We start from the raw sequence: 20,168 nt of genomic DNA, 5'->3' as shown, positions 1-20,168 counted from the left end.
CAAACACGTAACCAAGGTAACACACTAAGCTTCAAATGTACCAATCAATTGTAATTGTCTGGATATTTAGAAGAGGGGAAAATCTTTACCATTGTTGAAATACACATCCCCTTCCTTAAATATTTGTATACTGAGAAAAGTCAAACGATAGGCACAAACATACTCTTGTAGTGGAAGAGATACAGTCCTTAATATGTACTATAATCAGTCATGGAATTAAGGTCACATATATTCTGGGTTTCCAAAACCACATGGAATGAGACCAAATTCACATTTTGCCACATGGAATGTGACAAAATTCACATTCTGACACAATGCATGAGTAGAAAAATAACATTGTCACACAGTATGAGACAAAATTCACATTATGCCACAAAGTGGGGGAAATTTACTAAGGTGTGTATTCTATTTCACATGTGCTGTTGCTATGGGCAACCAATCATAATCTACTTATTTATTTAGCACCCTCTAGAAGATAGTAGACAGGATCTGATTGGTTGCCCAAAGCAAGATAACATGTGAAGTAGAATAAATATCTTAGTAAATTTCCCCCCGTACTGAATGTGCCAAAATTTACATTCCGCCACATGGAATGAGCCGAAATTCACATTTTGCCAGATGGAATTAGACAGAATTCACATTCTACCACACAGCATGAGCAAAAATTCACATTATGCCACACACAGTATGAGCCGAAATTCACATTTTGCCACAACGAATGTGCCAAAATTCACATTTTCCCACTTGGAATGACCTGAAATTCATATTTTGCCACACGAAATGAGCAGAATTCCACATTATGCCACACAGAATGGTGCAAAAAAAAAAAGAGTGATCTCAAATAGGTCTGAGACACAACAGACAAATAATTTGTTATCTGCAGAGAATCCAAACTGCGAAGTATGCCTTGTGCGAACCTGGTACTGCCAAGCATCATAAGGCAAAAGTATGCAGAATGCATAAGAGAACGTACCATCCTTTATTAATGATTTTGAGTGTTGATTTGACTTTAGACAGTGTCATATAACTAACATTGACTAATTGGGTTACATTGAAAAGACAGCACCATATTACACATTTTCTGGGAATACCAACTTACTGGACATCATTACCAATGCGCAGCACAGAGGTAATCTGTTTACATGGTTTACACAAATTGAAATCCCTGTGTGGCCTGCTCCACCTATTGCTAATTAAATGTTGGGAGGAGCAAGGAGTGCAGGGGACATGAGGGATATTTTCACTTGGGCCAGTGACCAAACAGGAGATTACCTTAAAGCTGTACTGCATGTAAATGTATGCGATGGAGATAAAGGAAATATTCTTTTTTTTATCAATCGGACTTAAAGATCCCTACATTGCAAGGCCTAACAACAACATGGATTAGCTCTAACAAATTGGAATAGCTACAGAGAAACTTTTATCTCTAGTTATTTGTATTGACTGGAAATCAGCACTGTGAGAGCCACAGGGAATTTCTCATCAAGATTTAGCTAACAGGAAAATGTACTGGAGAAAACATGTGAGGTAAGAGTTTACTTTCTATTTCGACCTAAGGCAATACAAATCAATGTTCATTAATCATATGTTTTACTAATAAAAATGTAATTACTTTCTACAGTATATGTTGATATAAGGCCATGCTCCTATTTTAACAAGGTTATAAGCATTTTTGGGAAATTATTATTACTAACATTTACTTACATACTGCAAGCATATTTGTTGTGCTCTACAGTTGATGAAACAACAATGTAGTCATTTTTCACACACAGGATTCGTGCACGGGTCCGTCCCAGGTGCAAGCTGGCATTTGCAAAGTGAGCACTCCACAGATACTCGGCAATAAGCTGGGTGGCTGACGTCAGAAAGCGGGCTGGGGAGGAGGCATTATATATATATATATATATTTTGAACGGTACCCGGGTTGCTCAACCTGGGTAACCCGTTCTTACTGCACAGCAAACCAGGTCCCTTATTTTAACCAGGGTTTTTGCATAATGCCAGAACAAACAAACCAACGTATTTCATAAACAGTCCCTAGGAGTCAATTTCTCAAAAATAATTCTATGTACAGTTTTATTATATGTATAGATAAATAAACCCAACTGCCTACTTTGCGGTTTCTATTTGGCACAATACTAATTTAACGAGGCACATGTTATCTTTTAGAACACAGCAAGGCATACAGTAAGATTTTGTGCAGCTCAAAAAAAAATTTTTTTTAAACTGTGGGAATCTACAGATTTGTATGTCAATTGCTACATTGAAAATGTCAATTTCCAATTAGGCACACAGATAGAGGCCTGAGCAGAGCCTAGAACGCGGCCAGGAAGAAGCAAGGAATGATTTGGTATTGATGTTTGCTGAGACAAAATTACTCTGTTAAGCGGGTGGATAAAAACAATTAACTTTTCTGCCAAATCAACTGTGTTGTGCTCTCATGCTAATACTAATTGTTTCAGAGTTTGCTACAACAGTGTGTTAAGAGCCACGCTTTCTGATGGAGTTTTGCAATGACCTGTAAATATAGCCTTGGGCTTTTAAGATTTTCATTTTCACACATGAGTGCACTAGCAAGAAGCTGCTACACCACTTTAGCTGCTTTTCATTACATACGCCTCTAGTTCAGGTGTCTTGGCTGCTTTTGCTGCTTCTCTGTTTCCCGATTCTTTGTCAACCTGATTAAATGTTTCATTGTCAATGTTCCAGCAGGTTAGCATTATAGGCCTTGATATCTGGGATATCCAATAATCAATGCTCCCTGTAGCACTGGGGTGGCTACTACATGCTATTATTGATGGTTGTGCCCTGGGGAGAAGAGAATGCAAATAATGTGTTGTTGTTTTTTTTCCTGTTATCTTCTATTATGAAATAAAACAACAGCATGAATGGTAATATGGTTTCTTTAATACATTTTCTGTTCTGTTCGGTTGTAAATGTAAATGCAGAATGCTGATCTGTTACTCAGTGCACTGTTAAGAGATTTTAACTACATCATCAAAATCGCTTAGAAGGTTTGCTTGAATCGCCATGTGTGTACATGGCAGACGATAGGGATGCGTGGTCCCGCAGCGCCGCTATAACCCGTAAATTGCCCATCAAAGTCAAAATTTGCCCAGCCTCCAGCCTGTGTGTACATGCCTTAAGGCTAAGTACACATAGGTGGGCCTAATTTACACATGCCCTTTCCAGCTCCCATTCCCTACAGCTGCGAAGTATGACTTAAGCCCCCCATATACTGGTCGATTTACCTGTAATTTGGATTCTGTTCTTGTGATTGCAGCAATTAAACACAGGAAAAGAACTCAAATTGCAGATGACTGACAGGAGGACCAATGCAATGAGAGGTTCCGTGCACATTGCACTGGACCCTCTGAGTCTCTCCTGCTGCAGAAGCCATATTGTTGTTTTTAAAACATAGCCTGTAAATTGTATGGTACAAGCTGATTGGTTGGTTCTTTATCTCATAATTTTATCTCTTGGAGCTTTTATAAATGCCCCCTTAGACTTTACATTTCTTAGTTAATCAATGCTATACAGGTCAATTAATTTAAGAAATGTGCCCTTCTAGGTCCTTAATATGCCTATTTATCAAAATATTTTTTTTGATAGATGAAATAACAGAACAATTTACCATTACAGTCATTCCAGTAGGGTGGATCTGGTTGAAGGCTTTCCCAGTGATAATTGTGCCTCATTAAAAGTTCCTGCTTGCTTATGGTAGAGGCAAATAACTAAATCCAGGCCAAGTGTCATTATTGTGCATGAGCACATGGTCTAGTCTGCCATTTAGAGGTCTAAGGATATCGTTGGGCCATCAGCCAGTGTGTACCAGCGATATGCATGTGAACGTTGTCATTCACAGACATATTTTATCGTCTGTGCAACACAGCCAATATATCTATATATCACCCATACAGGCTCTGGAGCCACTTCTGCTGGAGCTGGGAGGAGGCAGGAGTGAATGACAGCTCAATGGGTGGGCAAATGCAGATGCACTCAACCAGTTGTGATGTCAGTCCCGACAGATCAGGCACAGGGGATTAAGAACACACTGGGCAGGATATTCTAAAATAGAAATGTGGTTAAAAACTCCCTTATTGGGATTTTTAACCGCATTTCCATATGCTCTAACCCCCCTCTGCCAGCTCAGCGTTGTGGAGGGAATCGCCAGCTTCTGCTGGCAATTCTTTATAGAAACCAATGGGCTTCTTACTGCAGCACTGTCTGATGGATCCGTAACGGATCCCTCCCATCATGCCCCGTGGTCAGCCCCAGTGCTCTGTGGCCCAGAAGTCAAGCGCCGGAGCTGCATCGCAAAGGACGGCTCTTATCGGAAGAGCTGACATTTGCGTTAATAATCACATATATTAGAGAATATGCAATTATAAGGAATGCGATACCTAAGTTATATAACGTTGGAGAATTAATTAGGAGATAGGAATCAATCAACTTTGTATAAATATATATACTTTAGATCAGGGCTGGGCAACACCGGCCCTCCAGATGTTGATGAACTACACATCCCAGCATGCCTTGCATCAGTTTCAGCATGGCCATATAGCAAAACTAATGCAAAGCATCCTGGGAAGTGTAGTTCACTAACATCTGGAGGGCCGGTGTTGCCCATCCCTGCTTTAGATATATCTGACTCGAAAGAGAGCGCCACACATCTGAAAAGTTAGTTTAAAAAAAGCCACGCTACAAACATCACAGGCTCGCTGTTATCAGCTGGAGCCAGGCGGGTTGAAGCGAACCCACACCGAAGGCTACCGCAGGGATCGCATAAGTGAATTTCATCACATAAGAGGTACCGGTCTCATGCCACATACTAATGCTAATTATCTCCTGGGAGCCCCTAATAAATTAAGGAACATTCTAAATGCTTTGGATGCTCACAATTTTCAACTAAAGAGCCATAAGGATCTCCTACTTGGCTTAACAAAAATTTAATCCATTTACCCTGGATTATATACAGGGCCAACACTGACTGACTTTGTACATGCAAATTATTCCACATCTATCCTTTGTGCAGGAATATTGTTTTAGAGCTGGGTTCATTAATAATCTACAAAGAGGAATTATTGGCTAATGCCCTTATTGTGTCCCCTTTGGGATAATTTTTACTTTGATATTGTGTAATATAATTTTATATGCATTTTTATTGTTTTTCTTTTTAAAACATAATAAATCTTTATATGAATTTTTTTAAACTAACTTTTCAGTATATATATTTATACAAAGATGATTGATTCCTATCTCCTAATTAATTCTCCATCTTTAAGTGGCAATCTCCAGAATTGCCTTTGGGAGCAGCCGTAATGCATTCTATATAACCAACACAAATTGGTATAAAGATTGATTAGTGGAGCACATAGAGTATTATTGCGCCCGATTGTTTTTCTTACATTCTTATAAGTTATATAACACCCACAGCCATACCTAAGAAACAGGGACAAAGAGGGTAATAACGCTATTGTTATACAAATATCAGCAAGTTCTGGTATCTCAATGTAAAATGCAAATGTATACATCTTCCCTCCTTTTACTCTGACTATAGATATATCCGCACATCAATTGCAGATATAGGGGGAAATTTACTAAAGGAAATTTGTAAAAAAAATAGGTGTATTTGTATCCAGAAATACACTTATTTTTGACATTTACTATCCCGAAAATACTGCAATTCGTAGTCGTATTGATGTGCTATCAATACGAATACGAATTGCCGTATTTTCGGGATAGTACATGTCAAAAATAAGTGTATTTCTGGATACAAATACACCTATTTTTTTACAAATTTCCTTTAGTAAATTTCCCCCATATTGTCTAGTCACGTGTGTACCTAGCATTCCAAAGGGTCAGTCTTAAGCTTGCGAGTGTTTTGCCTTTCTGTAAATACTCAGTTTTTATCACTGTTTCCAATTGTAAAGTGCAACAGAATTTTTCATTGTTATTGCATAAGAAACTGTAAATACATAAGGGCCACAAGGGCCTATTATGTGAGACCGGTATAACCAGTGGTATGTGGGTGTGAACAGTGCTGTGTGGGAGTGGTCAATGCCATGTAGGAATGTACACTATCAGCTCCAATGTCTTGAAAAAAAAATGTAAATACAATACTTATGATTTATGTCCGACTATGTGGCCAGCTGCTGCCTTATCATTATGGTCTCATGATGATGGGCCTGTTTTGTATTTGGAGGCCTGGAGCCTGCATATGGTTAATCTGGTTCTAATCTTTCATTATCCTCAGGTGGAGTTAGCGATCAATTTCAAGCTTTCAGAGATTGATAAACTGTTCGACACTGCAGAACCCTTCTAGAGTTCTGGCTATACTCTGTTCTCAGCTGAATGCCGAGCTCCTGTGTTGAGTTATTTTTTTTTTTAATAGCAACAATAATTCACATTGCTGACACCACAGGGAAATGGCTGTTTTCCCAAGATATACAGTTTTATATGTAAGCCCCTTTCAAATTCTATACATAAACTCATGAACGTTGTTATTAGTAGCACATTCATAGTAGCCAGTTTGTATATTAGACATAGTGGTCTTTCATTTTTTTTTTTTGGTCTGTATAATGCTATATATATAATAATCGTGTAATATTACACAATGTTTGTGGAAATTTCTTTCTTACTAGCAACAGACATTTTCATCACTATAGAATGGAAGCTTTAATTATAAAGAAAAGCTATTTTGTGTGTAAATAGGTCAATGTAATCTACTCCACCTTTAAGATATAACACTATTAAGTTCACAACTTCAGCAGACAATATGTTTGCACCATTTATGATTATAATTTTTCGTGGCTTCGAGATCTCAGGCATCCTGTGAAGCCATTCCCCTTTTGCCCACGCCCATTTTCGGGCCCACTCATAGCATCCCGACTAGGGACCATCCAAAGTTGGGAGGTATGTAAATCTCTTGCACAAATCCCTACGTGTGTAGGCCCATAAGTTTAGCTGATTCACTTACTGTGTCCGGAAATGGGAAGTTAAATTGTATTGTTTCTACTACTCATGTAATACCTTGCAAGCCTTGGTGTGTGTATATATATATATATATATACATATATATATATATCTTGTACTCCAGCAAGCGGGGGAGGGGGAGCGGCACTCCACGGTCTTCAATAGTAAAAGTAATTCACAGCAAAGATGCAGCAATAACGATCAACGTTTCGGTTTTATTAAACCTTTGTTAATAAAACCGAAACGTTGATCGTTATTGCTGCATCTTTGCTGTGAATTACTTTTACTATTGAAGACCGTGGAGTGCCGCTCCCCCTCCCCCGCTTGCCGGAGTACAAGATATATTGTGGCTGCTTAAGCTATTTTGGAGGTGGCACCAGGGCATCTTCCTGCCAGTGATTTGGAGTGCCTGATCATCTCTGCACTACATATATATATATATATATATATATATATATCCCCACAGTAGTGTTATATGGCGCCCTTGACTACTTCAGAAATAGGATTATTCTTGTTTTTACTTTGATTAATTTATACACAATAGAAATTTTCCATTATACATAAAACATTTATTTATACAAGCATATAGAACAATAAAACAAACTTTTCACAGTTATTCTTGTCTTTGGTAGTGTTATCCTTTGATTATAGATGATATCTAGTACCCGACGCGTTTCGTCTCGTCAAGAGACTTCATCAGGGGTATGCCAATAATATTGTTACAATCTTATATTTATGGTGGTATAGATTAAATAAGCCTTCCCACTTTTTTGTGATATTCCAGAAAGTATTTTTGATTGGTTTGTTTTTGTCTATGCAAACTGTTATTAGAAGCTCTTTATCTCACACTCTTTAGACGTACGTCCTTATATGTCCATTTTTCATGGATTACTATCAAGGATATGCCTATTATAAAAGGTTATATTCGCAATATGTAACTGTTATTCACTCCTGTGTACAATCATATTCCAGAGATAAATATATCCTTGAATAAAGAATACCATCCTCAATTATTCCTCAAATATTTGATATAAAATCCCACTTTTTAGGATAGGGTCTAAGGAAAAATATGAAGGAGATCACTTCTTGCTGGAACTGTGCCTGTGTGCTCCTCAAAGACCATATATATATAGGAGAGATCATACATACATTTTTGAGTCAAAGTCATACGAGCCTAAGTACACGTCATATACAATGTGGTGGAGTACAGAGAGTAATTACATTACAGTATATACACTATATACATGTATATACACAGTGGCGTAGCTACATAAGTGGCAGACCCTGCGGTGGCTTGGGGGAGTGGCGCCAGCGGGGTCTGTGGTGGGCGCCGCTGGCTGAACTGACAGATGACCGAGGCAGCAGTGAGCGCTGAGCTGATCCCGCCCTGTACATATCTAATGAGCGGGGACGCAGTGCATATTGAATGAGTGTGTCCCTGCCCCGTTCATATGTAATGAGCAGGTTCCGCTCATTATATATGCACGGGGCAGGGACCCGCTCATTAAATATACACTGCGCTGGGTCTCTGCTCATTAGATATGCACAGAGCGGCACCAGCTCATCGCTCCCTGCTGCCTGGATTGCCTGTCAGCTCAGCCAGTGGCGCCCATAGTCAATCACCTCGCCCCTTCTTTGGGTGGGGGTGGGGGGGGGTTGGCCAGAATATTTCTACCACATGTATATGCACACACAGACAATCTAGGGTTAATTTTGTTGGAAGCCAATTAACCTACCAGTACATTTGTGGACTGTGGTAGGAAACTGGAGTACCCGGAGGAAACCCACGCAAGCACGGGAGAATATACAAACTCCGCACAGTTAGTGGTCAAACCCACTAACTGATGACTTTAGTGCTGTGAGGCAGTAATGCTAACCATTACACATCCGTACTGCCCGTACTGCAGTATGGAATTCACACAACTAAAGCATGAAGTCTGCTTATTCTATGCAGGCTTGTGTAATCTGTAGATATCATTAAATACTGCTAAATATATTCCTTTTGCTGTAGCTGTAAGTCCCCTCTATCCTTAAACTATTACAGTGTGTACTGTGTAACATGCATTGTGTATGTTTTGTAATGCTTACTGTTCGGCTTGGCAGATTTTATGTATCCTAAAGGCCCATGCACCCCTGTTGAGATACATGCTAAGCAATGTTTTGTATGCACTTGCTAGGTGATCTATCTAGCTTTTGCTTGCATGTGCCAAAGATCTGAGCCGACGATGGTGATGCACGAGACCATGCATCACTATCGCAATGAGGAGTACACACGGGGTGATTTATGCTTAATTTCTAAATTGATCTAGACAGATCGCGTAGAAAATATGCAAAAATTGCACCATGTGTATGCCCCATTTAAAATAAACAATGATGTTGTCTTCAGTACCCAACTGGAGCCAAGGACCACTATGAGGCTCTCTAATAATTCAACTGTGTTCAGGGCCATTTATTTTTAAATATGGTTTAGGGACATACTGTAATTTGTAATACAGCAAAACTGTTCCCTGGGACTGTCTTTCTGTACTTTTATAATATGTATAGTCTATCCATGGTTCACATGATGTGGATGTATGCATATATTAAAAATTTTTATACATACAGTATACTTTTTGTGAGACCCATAAATGAGTTTTGCCACCACTGCCATGTACCATATACTATATGTTAAATGTGTAGAGTATAAAAGGCCAAAATGGGATTTTGCCTCTGAAAATCGTTGTCCTATTTTGTATGCTTACTGTGACCATTTTATGTGAGTACTTAGCCTCTGTAAAGCCATGTGTACATTCTTATGCTGTACAATTTGTCAAAGTTATGTAGCATGGTACCAAATATACTGCCGCTATTGGTAGCCTTTGGTTTGCCGTCAGAGTCCATTAAATGAAAGCCTTATAGCAAGTATATAAATTGCAAAGCAAGTCCCTCTTTCTTCTCTGTGTTCATTAATGCCCAGTCTTGTTTTATTACTGTCTGTATTTATTTCCAATTGTAAAGCACTGTAGTGTATACTGGCATTATATTATAAGTTAACATTGATAACAATAAATATACTGGAGATTATGGGTGAGATTTAATATGATGAGAGATTCAGAAAGTGAGAGATTTTGTGAGAAATCTCCAATTTTTTTAAAGCGGCAATCATTTACACTGCGAAATCAAACTGGTTTTGCAGTGTAAATGATTGCCGCTTTAAAAAACTGGAGATTTCTCACAAAATCTCTCACTTTCTGAATCTCTCATCCTATAAGTCTCACCCTATAGCTGTTTATCATACAGGGTTCAGTATCTTTAAGAATCACAGTTTCATTCTGTTATAAAGTTCCTTCTAATGTGTTGATATAGAGGGTTGTGACCCTTGTTTCTCTTTGTTTATCAGATTCATTCTAATCGCATTGATAGTGTGGGCTTTTCACTTCGAAAGAGGTAAGAAATGCTACATTCTGTGTATATTCATGCTTTCTCATTTCCATAATAATAAAGAAAAAGGTAATTTAAATTGTTGAGCCTGGCAATATACCTGTTTTTTTTTTTTTTTCATTGTTATTGTTTATTTTTATTTTTTATTAATTACTCAGCACTGTACCACTTGTTTTGATAGCTGATCACAGTTCATTATTTTAACCCTGGGTGGAGATGGACAGGGGGCTATTGCATGGGGACGCCAGCATTTCCTGGGCGCACCCACAGAAATGGGGGGTGCGCCCAGGAAAACGCTGAATGTACCCATACGAACACAGGCGAGCAGCTACCTGGGGGCAACACGATCTTGTACAAAACACCCTTTAACTCCAATTACACCCCCCACCCTCCAGAATCAAATGTAGTATAGTGTGTCCCGCACTCCTTGGTGGAAATGTCTGCCACGTACTGTATGTAGTACAGTTTAGGACAAGGAAATAACTGTAAATAGAAGTAACACCAACTTCTTGTTATCTGTGGAAACAATGTTGTCCTAGAAACAGCTTTTAAATATCAAACTTTTATACAATGGCGTTTCAATATCTTCTATAATGCCAATGTCTTCTATAATTCTATTTCGAAAGTCTGATAATTCTTTTCAATTGTAGGACGTACAAATTGTGAAGCTTTTAACAGAGACAACTTAAATACAACTCAAAAGTCCAAGACCCAACTTATAAACGGTACCAGGGCCATGGATACATTTCTAGAAATGAACAGGAGCACTGAAGTCAGAAAGCAACAAAATACTGCAGCACTTATTCCTTTCAGCGGTCTCACTGACAGTGAGTATATTACGTGTGTTATATCTATTTATCTAGCCCACTAATTACTACTCCGTGCTTTGCCTAGAATATTTGGGCATTCACATCAATACTTGTCCCAGTAAAGTTAGAAGCCACTTACCTACTGTACCAGTGTGTTTTTGGATAGTCAAATGTGTTTGTAGTAACTAGTGAATATATGACCCAGTACTGAGAGGCAGGGTAGTCAAGAGCTGTGATGGGGCCCAGGTAGGGACGTAACTAGAAGTTTGTGGGCCCTGTAGCAACATCTTCATAGGGGCCCATACCTCTGTCATTAGATGGAGAGTGCAGGGAGTGAGAGACAGCGGCTACAGGGGAGAGAGAGGAAAGGGGTCAGGGTGTCAGGCTGTCACTTGGAACGGGGGGGGGGGGGGGGGGTGTCAGCAGCCAGATACAGGAGATTGCCAGGGGGGGCAGGCTGTCACTTGGGGGGGGGGGGGGTTAGCAACCAGATACAGGAGATAGTGGGGGGCAGGCTGTCACTTGAGAGCGGGTCAGCAGACAGGGGAGAGGGGGAGGGTGAGGTATGAGAAGTAAAACTTGCCCAAGTCCTGCTCCCTCCCCAGCCAGTTACCTACTTCCAGCTGAGATTAGGGGCCATCCTGAGTGTGCCCAGCATTGCTGGGCAGTGTTTGGTGGGGAGGACTGCCATTGGCCTTCTGGCTGCATGCTGTGCTGCCCGCCCGCTGAATTGTGCTGGAAAAGAGTCTTTCTCTGCCCCGTACGATGTCTCAGCTCCTCATGTGAAGGAAGGAGTTGCCGGCGCCGGGTGCCTGCTGGTAATCTCAGCTACTGCCCAACTATGAGAGCTATGGTGCAGCACCCTCTAGTGTGCTGAGGCTCTGCACCCTGCCTCCTGCTTTTTTCCCTACCACTGGTCCCATGGCAAAATTTGAAAGGGAGTCTCTATGATGAATGCCTTCACCGTTCTGTTATACTGAGGGTGTATGATACCTGCATGTGTACAGAAAGCCTTGCTATGGATTCACTATGCTTGCTCTCAGTGGGTGCAGGCAATAACAGAATCACAGACTTCGCCCATTTTGTGCTTTGTTTACATAATAGATTTATTTGGTTATAGCAAATTTACTCTATGCTTAAATAAGTACATTACGGTACTTGTGTATTATCACGGCGCCCGTCGCATCGCATGCCACTAATTAAGGTATGCGATGGCATGCGATGGATCCGATTTCAGCCTTTTCCCGGGACTGTGTATACAATTTTAATATTGCGTCGCATAGCATGCCATTATAATGGCATGTGGCAGCGGTACGCGTCCTACGACCTTTTCATACCCCCACTATCCACGTCGGTGTGGAGTTGATTTTTGTAAAGTGTGGCGAGCGCAGCGAGGGGACGCGTATACCTGTGAAGTTATGCGTGTCCCCTCGCGGGGCTTGCTGCGCTCGCCACGCTTCGGGCTCGGTGGCGCGCTGCGCTCGCCACACTTTATAAATTCAAATCCACGCCGACGTGGATAGTGGGGGTATGAAAAGGTCGTAAGACGCATTCCGCCGCCCCTCGTGGGCTCGCTGCGCTCGCTACGCTTCGGGTTGGCGTTGATAGTGGGGTGGCGTTAACAATGGGGGGGCATTTTGCATACTCATGAGCCATGAGAGTGGGTATACAATTAAAAATCGGGTCTGGGGGGGCATTTAACATGGTCAGAAGCCATACAATTAAAAATCGGGTAAAATCGCCTCGCGTTGCAATCATATCGCATGCGATGCAACGCAATTTTTCATTGTACAATGCCCTGTGATGGAAATCGTGGGCGCCGTGATAATACACAAGTACCAAAATTACACCCGCTCTCAGTTTTACCCATATTATACATGGTGCATGGCAATATTAATACCATAAATGAATATAAAACAGAATCCTTCACATTAATCCATCACATGAATCCTTCTCTTTTGGAGTTTAATGGCTATGAAATCTTTTCCTCTTTATGACCCACATAGCTCCATACAACCTCTCATAAATGGATATGGAAGAGTATCATAAATACTTAGGACCATGTATTACCCCAGGCTAGGATCCTAGTGTGTCCACACGAGGCGTACTAATCCCTAGTAGTTGTCCTTTAATCCTTGTGCAAACAAAAATGTCCTAACTGAACAAACACTTCTAACAGGCAGCTAATTTTATTGCTTTACAAGACAATAAAAGTAAACCCTTTAAAGATGCTTGATGGCTAGAGACAAAATAAGATCTATGGGCAGAGATGCTAAGTGTGTCTGGGTAACGGTTTCCTTTTTCTTTAAGGCAGTAAACTCAGCAGAAATTGCTGCAAGAATGGAGGAACCTGTGTCTTAGGAAGTTTTTGTGCCTGCCCAAAGCATTTTACTGGACGACACTGTGAACACGATGAAAGGAAAAAGTAAGACTTATATTGAGAATAAAATATTTTGCTTTCATGAAGATAAATCATTTAAAATAATACCAGTAGTATTTTAATTGACACACATGGGCCCTTATTCTGATTCATTTGCAAAGGCAAATTCCTTTTCAAATGGACAAAACCATATGCACTGCAGGTGGGGAAAATGTAACTTGTGCAGAAAGAATTAGATTTGGGTGAGGTTTCACTAAGTTCAAAGTGAGATCTATATTGCAGTGTGAATATAAAAGCAGTCAGTATTTTCCCTGCACAGAAACAAAATACCACCCCCAAATCTAACTTTATCTGTACATGTTACATCTGCCCCACCTGCAGTGCACATGGTTTTGTCCATTTGAGAAGGAATTTGCCTTTGCAAGTGAACCAGAATAATGGCCATGCGCCATGCCCATAAGTTGTGTATTCATTTTATTGGTACCATTTGGATTCATAGTATAAACCACCATGGATGGCCTCCTATTTAGTTTATTGTTTGATCATGTCATGCACCACCAGAGGTAAGGGACGCCGCCCTCCGGTGCCACCCAGTACTGACACTCACCACCCACCAACGGATTTCCATCTGCCCCCGCCACTCTTGCAAACTTCCACCAGACCATATCTCCACTCCAGCAAAACCTGCATCCAGAAGCTGGAGCAGAGAGACTTTAACCTTTACTGTTACCAACGGTCCTAACCTTTCCATTTGACCTCCAGACTGTCCCCTCACCAAGAGCAGCCGACTGATTACCGTCCGGACCCATTACCATCCAGACTTGACGGAGTTAGTTAGCCTCAGTGAGAGAACAGTGTTAGGTAACTGGAAACGGCCCTTCTGACCCACTACAACAGCACATCACCAGTCGCATTAGTGTGACCAGGATTTGGAGAACCTACCCTCCTGAACATTCCTGTTAAATACTGCACTTTTTTAATGAATTTTTTTTTGTGTGTGTGTGAAACAAATAAATAAGGTTTTCCAAAACCAACACTGAGCCTCCATTCAGCATCTATCTAGGGGTAGAGCGCAGAAAGTTTTCCACTATTGCTTATTTCTGCAGGCTGATCACCTGCCTTTTCCTAGCAGCTAACCCTGCACAAACGCACTTAGTGCGCGGCTTCACAAAAACCCATTCACCATCTCACAGCATGTACAGAATAAATCTGTTATATTAGCGCTGTGCTCTTTGGTAATGCCTTTCCATCATCTGGCGGCATTATTTATTTCCTTTCTTTTGAATATGACACAGTATTGCTCTCTGGATACAGCTCACCCAATGCAAAGTGTACAAACATTGGAAGAGTTTATCTACGTACAAGACTATTGTGGGAGTCTACGTACAGTGCAAGACTTATGCAGGATCCGATAAGTCTATAGTGCAGGCCTTGCGACCTCCAGCTCCAATCCGATGCACACGGAACCGCACATTATATTATTACCTAAAACACATGGGATTTGACATTTTTCATCCGATTTCTCAGAACGATCCGTTGAAATCTGATTAAAAATCCCCAAATCGCACTAGTGCATTGGCCTCTTTAATCAAGACAGATTTAATTCCTATAAGATCTAAAATTTCTTCATGGATCACCACTGACATTGAATGGCCCCACTATCTCAAATAAATCTTGTAGGTTACAGGGCCTGTTAACTTTGTTATACATAATCCATTTGAATTGTTAAATTCTATTGATGATGAATAAAAACAATGTAGATTTTTTTCTTAAATCTTTAGATAACTATTTCTTGAGATACTTTTATTTTGTTTTAACATAACTTTTTTTGCTCTTAGGAATTGTGCCACCAAAATAAGGCATGGAGACTGGGTGCAGCGTGGCTGCAGGCTATGTCGCTGTGCATATGGAATTCTTCACTGCTTGGCGGAATCCATGCAAACTAATTGCGGTAAGCTTGTTTTACTTTATTCTGAGGAGAATTATTCAATTATTGACTTGATTTATTTACTCATACCCCTTTCAGACCTTTTTACCGTTTTAAAACTGTAATTTGTGCAGTCCGAAAGGTGCAGAGTGAATTTACCGGTTCTATTGAACTGGTATTTCTAAACGGTAATAAAGCAGGGTCCTACCCGTTTCAGACCCGTTTTTTTTTTATCCACTATTTTATATGGGTTAAAACAGGTTCAGTGTTGTGAAGGGACAAAAACTGCATTGAAATACCTTTAAGGACAAAAACTGCACTGAAATACCGTTTAAAGACATGCGGTGTGAAAGGGGTTTTAGCTGGCAGACCCGTTTTTAGAAACGTTTTAAAATACCTGGTCAAAGCCAGTTTTGCGGTCTGAAAGCAGCATCAGAAACCTGTATCCAGTTTAAATAACTATTTCCATAAAAGTGATAAAAAAACATATTATAGACATGTAATTCGGGGTGACATTAGAGGCCATTGTTTCCAAAGCCTGCATACCCACTCATGTTTTTACTGCATTATATAATGCCGGCTCTGTTCAATAAATTTATCAGGGTAATGTCCAGTGACCTTGTAAAAACAATAAATCCTTAGCATGTCCAATGCATTTGATTTGATATATGTCATAACTTGGGTTTTTAAACCTAAATAGAATGCCATTTGGTAGTTGACCTAAGCCTAAGGCATGTGACTTTATTTAGAACACATCAACTACAAAAGGACATTTTCATCCCATATGTGCACTTTTTTTTTTTTTTACTTAATACTACCATCACCTGTGAAACACTGTGGGACCATTCATTATCATAAATAGGCCCACTACGCATATGGAAACTCTACTTTCCACATGTTTTATGTAATGTGAGTATTAATTATTAGGGCCCCAATGGTGCCACCAAATATTTTACTGGGTTATCATAATAATAATAATAATAATAATAATAATAATAATAATAATAATCTATACACTATAACTGTAGCTATTCGGAATTTAATAAACAAATCCATCTAATTGTAGTCTTGTAAAGGTTTACTTTGTAGTCCTTCTACAGTATATTAACTAGGGCTGTAAAATCTAACAACATGGCGGTGCAGCAATACATTCCAAATAGAATTACAGGTTGATTATCCTTTATCCAAATATCCGTTATCCAAATTATTCCTGAAACCATAGTCTCCAAAATGTACTTTTGTTTTTTAATTTTTGCTAAAAACCTACTGGCTACACATGTAACTGGCACTACTAGGGAAATAACATTTAACTGGCACTAAATATGTGCAAGAACATGATTGCTTGGCATTAAAATTCAGTGTCTGAGATAAAACATGAAACAAAGTTTGTGTAATAAAACCTTGTTTCATGCACAAATAAAATATATTTGTGTGTATTTCATGTGTTTGATGTGTTTGTACAACATAAATGCAAGATACCTCATTAACATATAAACATATTCTAAAACAAGGAATAACCCCTTATCCAAAATTATTCTGGTCCTGACCATTTTGGATAAGGAATACTCAACCTGTAGTAGTTACAGTTATATGGTAGCCCCGGGACAAAAAATATTTTGGTATTGTGAAAACATCCTATAATTATAAAACTATTAATAACATTTTAAAATTATATAATTTAACAAATTTATTTTAAAATTCACATAGAATAGAATTAATATGGTCACAACTGGCCACCAAAGGTTACTTAGGGGGCAGTCATTCCACACTTGTGAATGACTATCACAACACTGAGAAACTAAAGTTTAGGTTGAATTGTGTAGTAGTTTAGCATACAGTATCAGCAAATAATTTTGGATGTAGTATTTATTCTAGATTAAGTCTGTTGCAGATAATTGCCATTATCAGTAACTTATCAGTAGTCCCTGCAGAATGGACACATATGGTATGACTTTTGTGTTCATGTTTACATTTGAATTTTAACCACCGCTGACTTATTTCTTACCAGTTTCTTATATAGCGTACACATATTCTGCATCGCTTTTACAGAGAATATTTTAACATTCACATCAGTCCCTGCCCCAGTGGAGCTTACAATCTATATTCCCTACCACATGTACATGCACACACAGACATTCTAGGGTTAATTTTGTTGGGAGCCAATTAGCCTACCAGTATATTTTTGGACTGTGGGAGGAAACCGTAGTACCCGGAGAAAACCCACGCAAGTACGGGGAGAATATACAAACTCCACACAGTTAGAGCCATGGTGGGAATCGAACCCATGACAACAGTGCTGTGAGGCAGTAATGCTAACCATTACATCATCCGTACTTAAGGGAGATTTGCTGAGCGTTCTGAGTGATGCTAGATCGCAAGTTTACTCAGCACACAGCGATGTATCAGCACTGTGTGCTGAGCGATCTCAGGGTTAGTGTTCTCCAGTGAGAACACTGGCCCTGACCAGCAATTAAGTAGATTTATCCTGCATACTGGATATTAATTGCCAGTCGATTGTGTTGCGCAGACCCGCGCATCGCTATTGCTACGGCCCCGACACATGGAGTGATGTAGGGGAATTTTCAAAGAATCAGAATCAGAATCAGAATCAGAAAAGCGATCTCAAAATGCCCTGAAATCGCCCCATGTGTGCTGTAGGCCGCTTTAGAAACATTATTACTTAGAAGTTTTATTTTGAAACAAATATACCACAATAAAATGTATTTATTTATTTATTATTATTTTGCAGATCCTACAAGTGTGGACAATTGGATGGAATTATATTCACATGGAGCAATATTACATCCATTGACATATGTTATAATTTTTCTAACCTCAATTGTACATATTTTTAGTATTTTAATGTTAATGTAGCAAACCATTGGTTTATTTACCCCAAACTGAATGCAATTAAAAAAAATATATATATATTCCCTTCCTATGGAAGAATTAAATTGTTTAAACACATATTTATCAACATTATATTTAACTTAATATAACAATTTACTAAATAAATTGTATTGCACTACTGACTAATGTTATAAATTGTCATAAGCAAATAAAAAAACTATTTGTTTTGTAAATTTATAATGTGTTTTTTTTTTAAAATAAGAATGTTGCATTCTTTACTGATTTATGCAATAACAACATATAAGGCTGGTATGTGTGTTATCTTTTTTTAAGTTGATGTATATCAACTTTTATTTAGTTATTTGTGTTTTTAAATTAGGATGTTATCTTTGACAAAATAAAGGAGTATGTTGTTACTCAGAAAACAACTGTATTTTCACAAGTAGACTGATCAGCTTGACAATAAACAGTAACACCAGGTTCTCTGACCTTTGTGTGAACTGGACATCACCAAACCATTAAGGTTCACAAGTCTCTTTGTCACTAGTGTGAAATGTAAACGTTAATGCTGTGCAAATGGGACTAAATTTATGGGGCCTACACACAGGGCGATTTCTGGGCATTTTCTAAGTGATCTGATTAGATCGCTTAGAAAATACCCTACAGTACATCGCTTTGTGTGTAGGGAGCATGGTGATAGCGATGCGCGGCACCATGGCCGGTTGCCATCACAAACACCGGCTTCCTGTCAATCAACTTGCGAACACCTAGCGATAAGAATAGACACAGAATTTTGCCACAGTTTTGGCTCGTACTATGATCTGTACACATGTGCAGTTGTTAGATAATTGGCAGCCTTGGGAATTCGTACAGAAGCGATTCTGTCTGAATCAGGTCTATAGTCCATGACATATATCAATTAGCCTGCAAATCACAATGCCTACTGAGACAGTTTAATCACAACTGTGATACAAACATTCCAGAATGAACCAGTCTATGATCAGCAAGATGTCTCATTGACATCACTTAGTTAACGAGTTCCCCGCACCAACAGTAAATGAACCCAGCACCAGTACCTTGCATGCATTTCTGGCAAATATTTTTAGCGTGGCATAAGCTCCCCCTACTTGTGCCGAATCATCTCCATGGGGTCCAGGAGATTGACTGGCTGCACTGGCAGCTCCTTCAGTTTCACAGGAGCCAAGTGTTGCATATAACCTTTTGTTGTAACATGGAAAGGAACCCACAGCCTCCACAGCCACCACCTCACAGTATAGCAAAAGGAATAGAACTTCCTGACAGAACTTCAAAACATGATATCCAGAAAATCAAAGGTTGCATATTGGCTATACCTTTTATTATGATAATATTGAGGTTAGTTAGCCATTCAAGTATTCACTAAAAACTCCACTTCTGGCAAGCTTATGAAATGTTTTAACCTATCCTACCCAATTACAACATCTCTATATAGACCACGTATAACTTCTCTATCTTCACATTGATCTCAGAACAATATTGCTGACTGAATTGTGCATCTGGACCAATAAGCAGGGTACCACTTATCCTTGTGTTATCATTGTTTATTTCCCTGGATTGTAACATTGCAAACAGCGCCCCCTTACCTCTTTTTATTATCCAGTCCTGTTTTATAACTGTATTGTTCAATATTGTAAAGCTCAATGGAATATGATGGAACTATATAAATAACTGTTAATATAAATACATACTGTATATACATTATATGTATCTATATGTATGTGTGTGTATATGTATATGGGGTTATTTCAGGCAATGTTGGCCAAATGTT

General features: G+C 39.3%; 1 protein-coding gene across 1 annotated transcript; it reads left to right on the top strand.

Moving 5' to 3' along the window:
* The first annotated feature begins 1,280 nt into the window (after nt 1-1,280).
* Nucleotides 1,281-18,411, top strand: LOC146029312 (cryptic protein-like). The gene is made up of 6 exons (XM_083158346.1): nt 1,281-1,527; nt 10,355-10,401; nt 11,046-11,222; nt 13,515-13,629; nt 15,423-15,535; nt 18,261-18,411. Exons 1-6 carry the CDS (start codon nt 1,505-1,507, stop codon nt 18,383-18,385), a joined length of 600 nt encoding a protein of 199 aa, XP_083014472.1. The 5' UTR covers nt 1,281-1,504; the 3' UTR covers nt 18,386-18,411.
* Nucleotides 18,412-20,168: the final 1,757 nt, after the last annotated feature.

This window comes from Crinia signifera, chromosome 1 (assembly GCF_055691185.1).
Source record: "Crinia signifera chromosome 1, ASM5569118v1, whole genome shotgun sequence".
NCBI classification, from domain to species: Eukaryota; Metazoa; Chordata; class Amphibia; order Anura; family Myobatrachidae; genus Crinia; species Crinia signifera.
Note: the sequence above shows the minus strand (reverse complement) of the source record. Positions and strands in the feature narration are given on the sequence as shown.

Excerpts from the sequence above, each read along its gene's own strand:
- LOC146029312 (XM_083158346.1), top strand. The coding sequence starts at position 1,505 with ATGTACTGGAGAAAACATGTGAG. Across the intron at positions 10,402-11,045 it reads GGCTTTTCACTTCGAAAGAG|GACGTACAAATTGTGAAGCT; the intron begins GTAAGAAATGCT and ends TTTCAATTGTAG. Across the intron at positions 11,223-13,514 it reads TTTCAGCGGTCTCACTGACA|GCAGTAAACTCAGCAGAAAT; the intron begins GTGAGTATATTA and ends TTTTTCTTTAAG.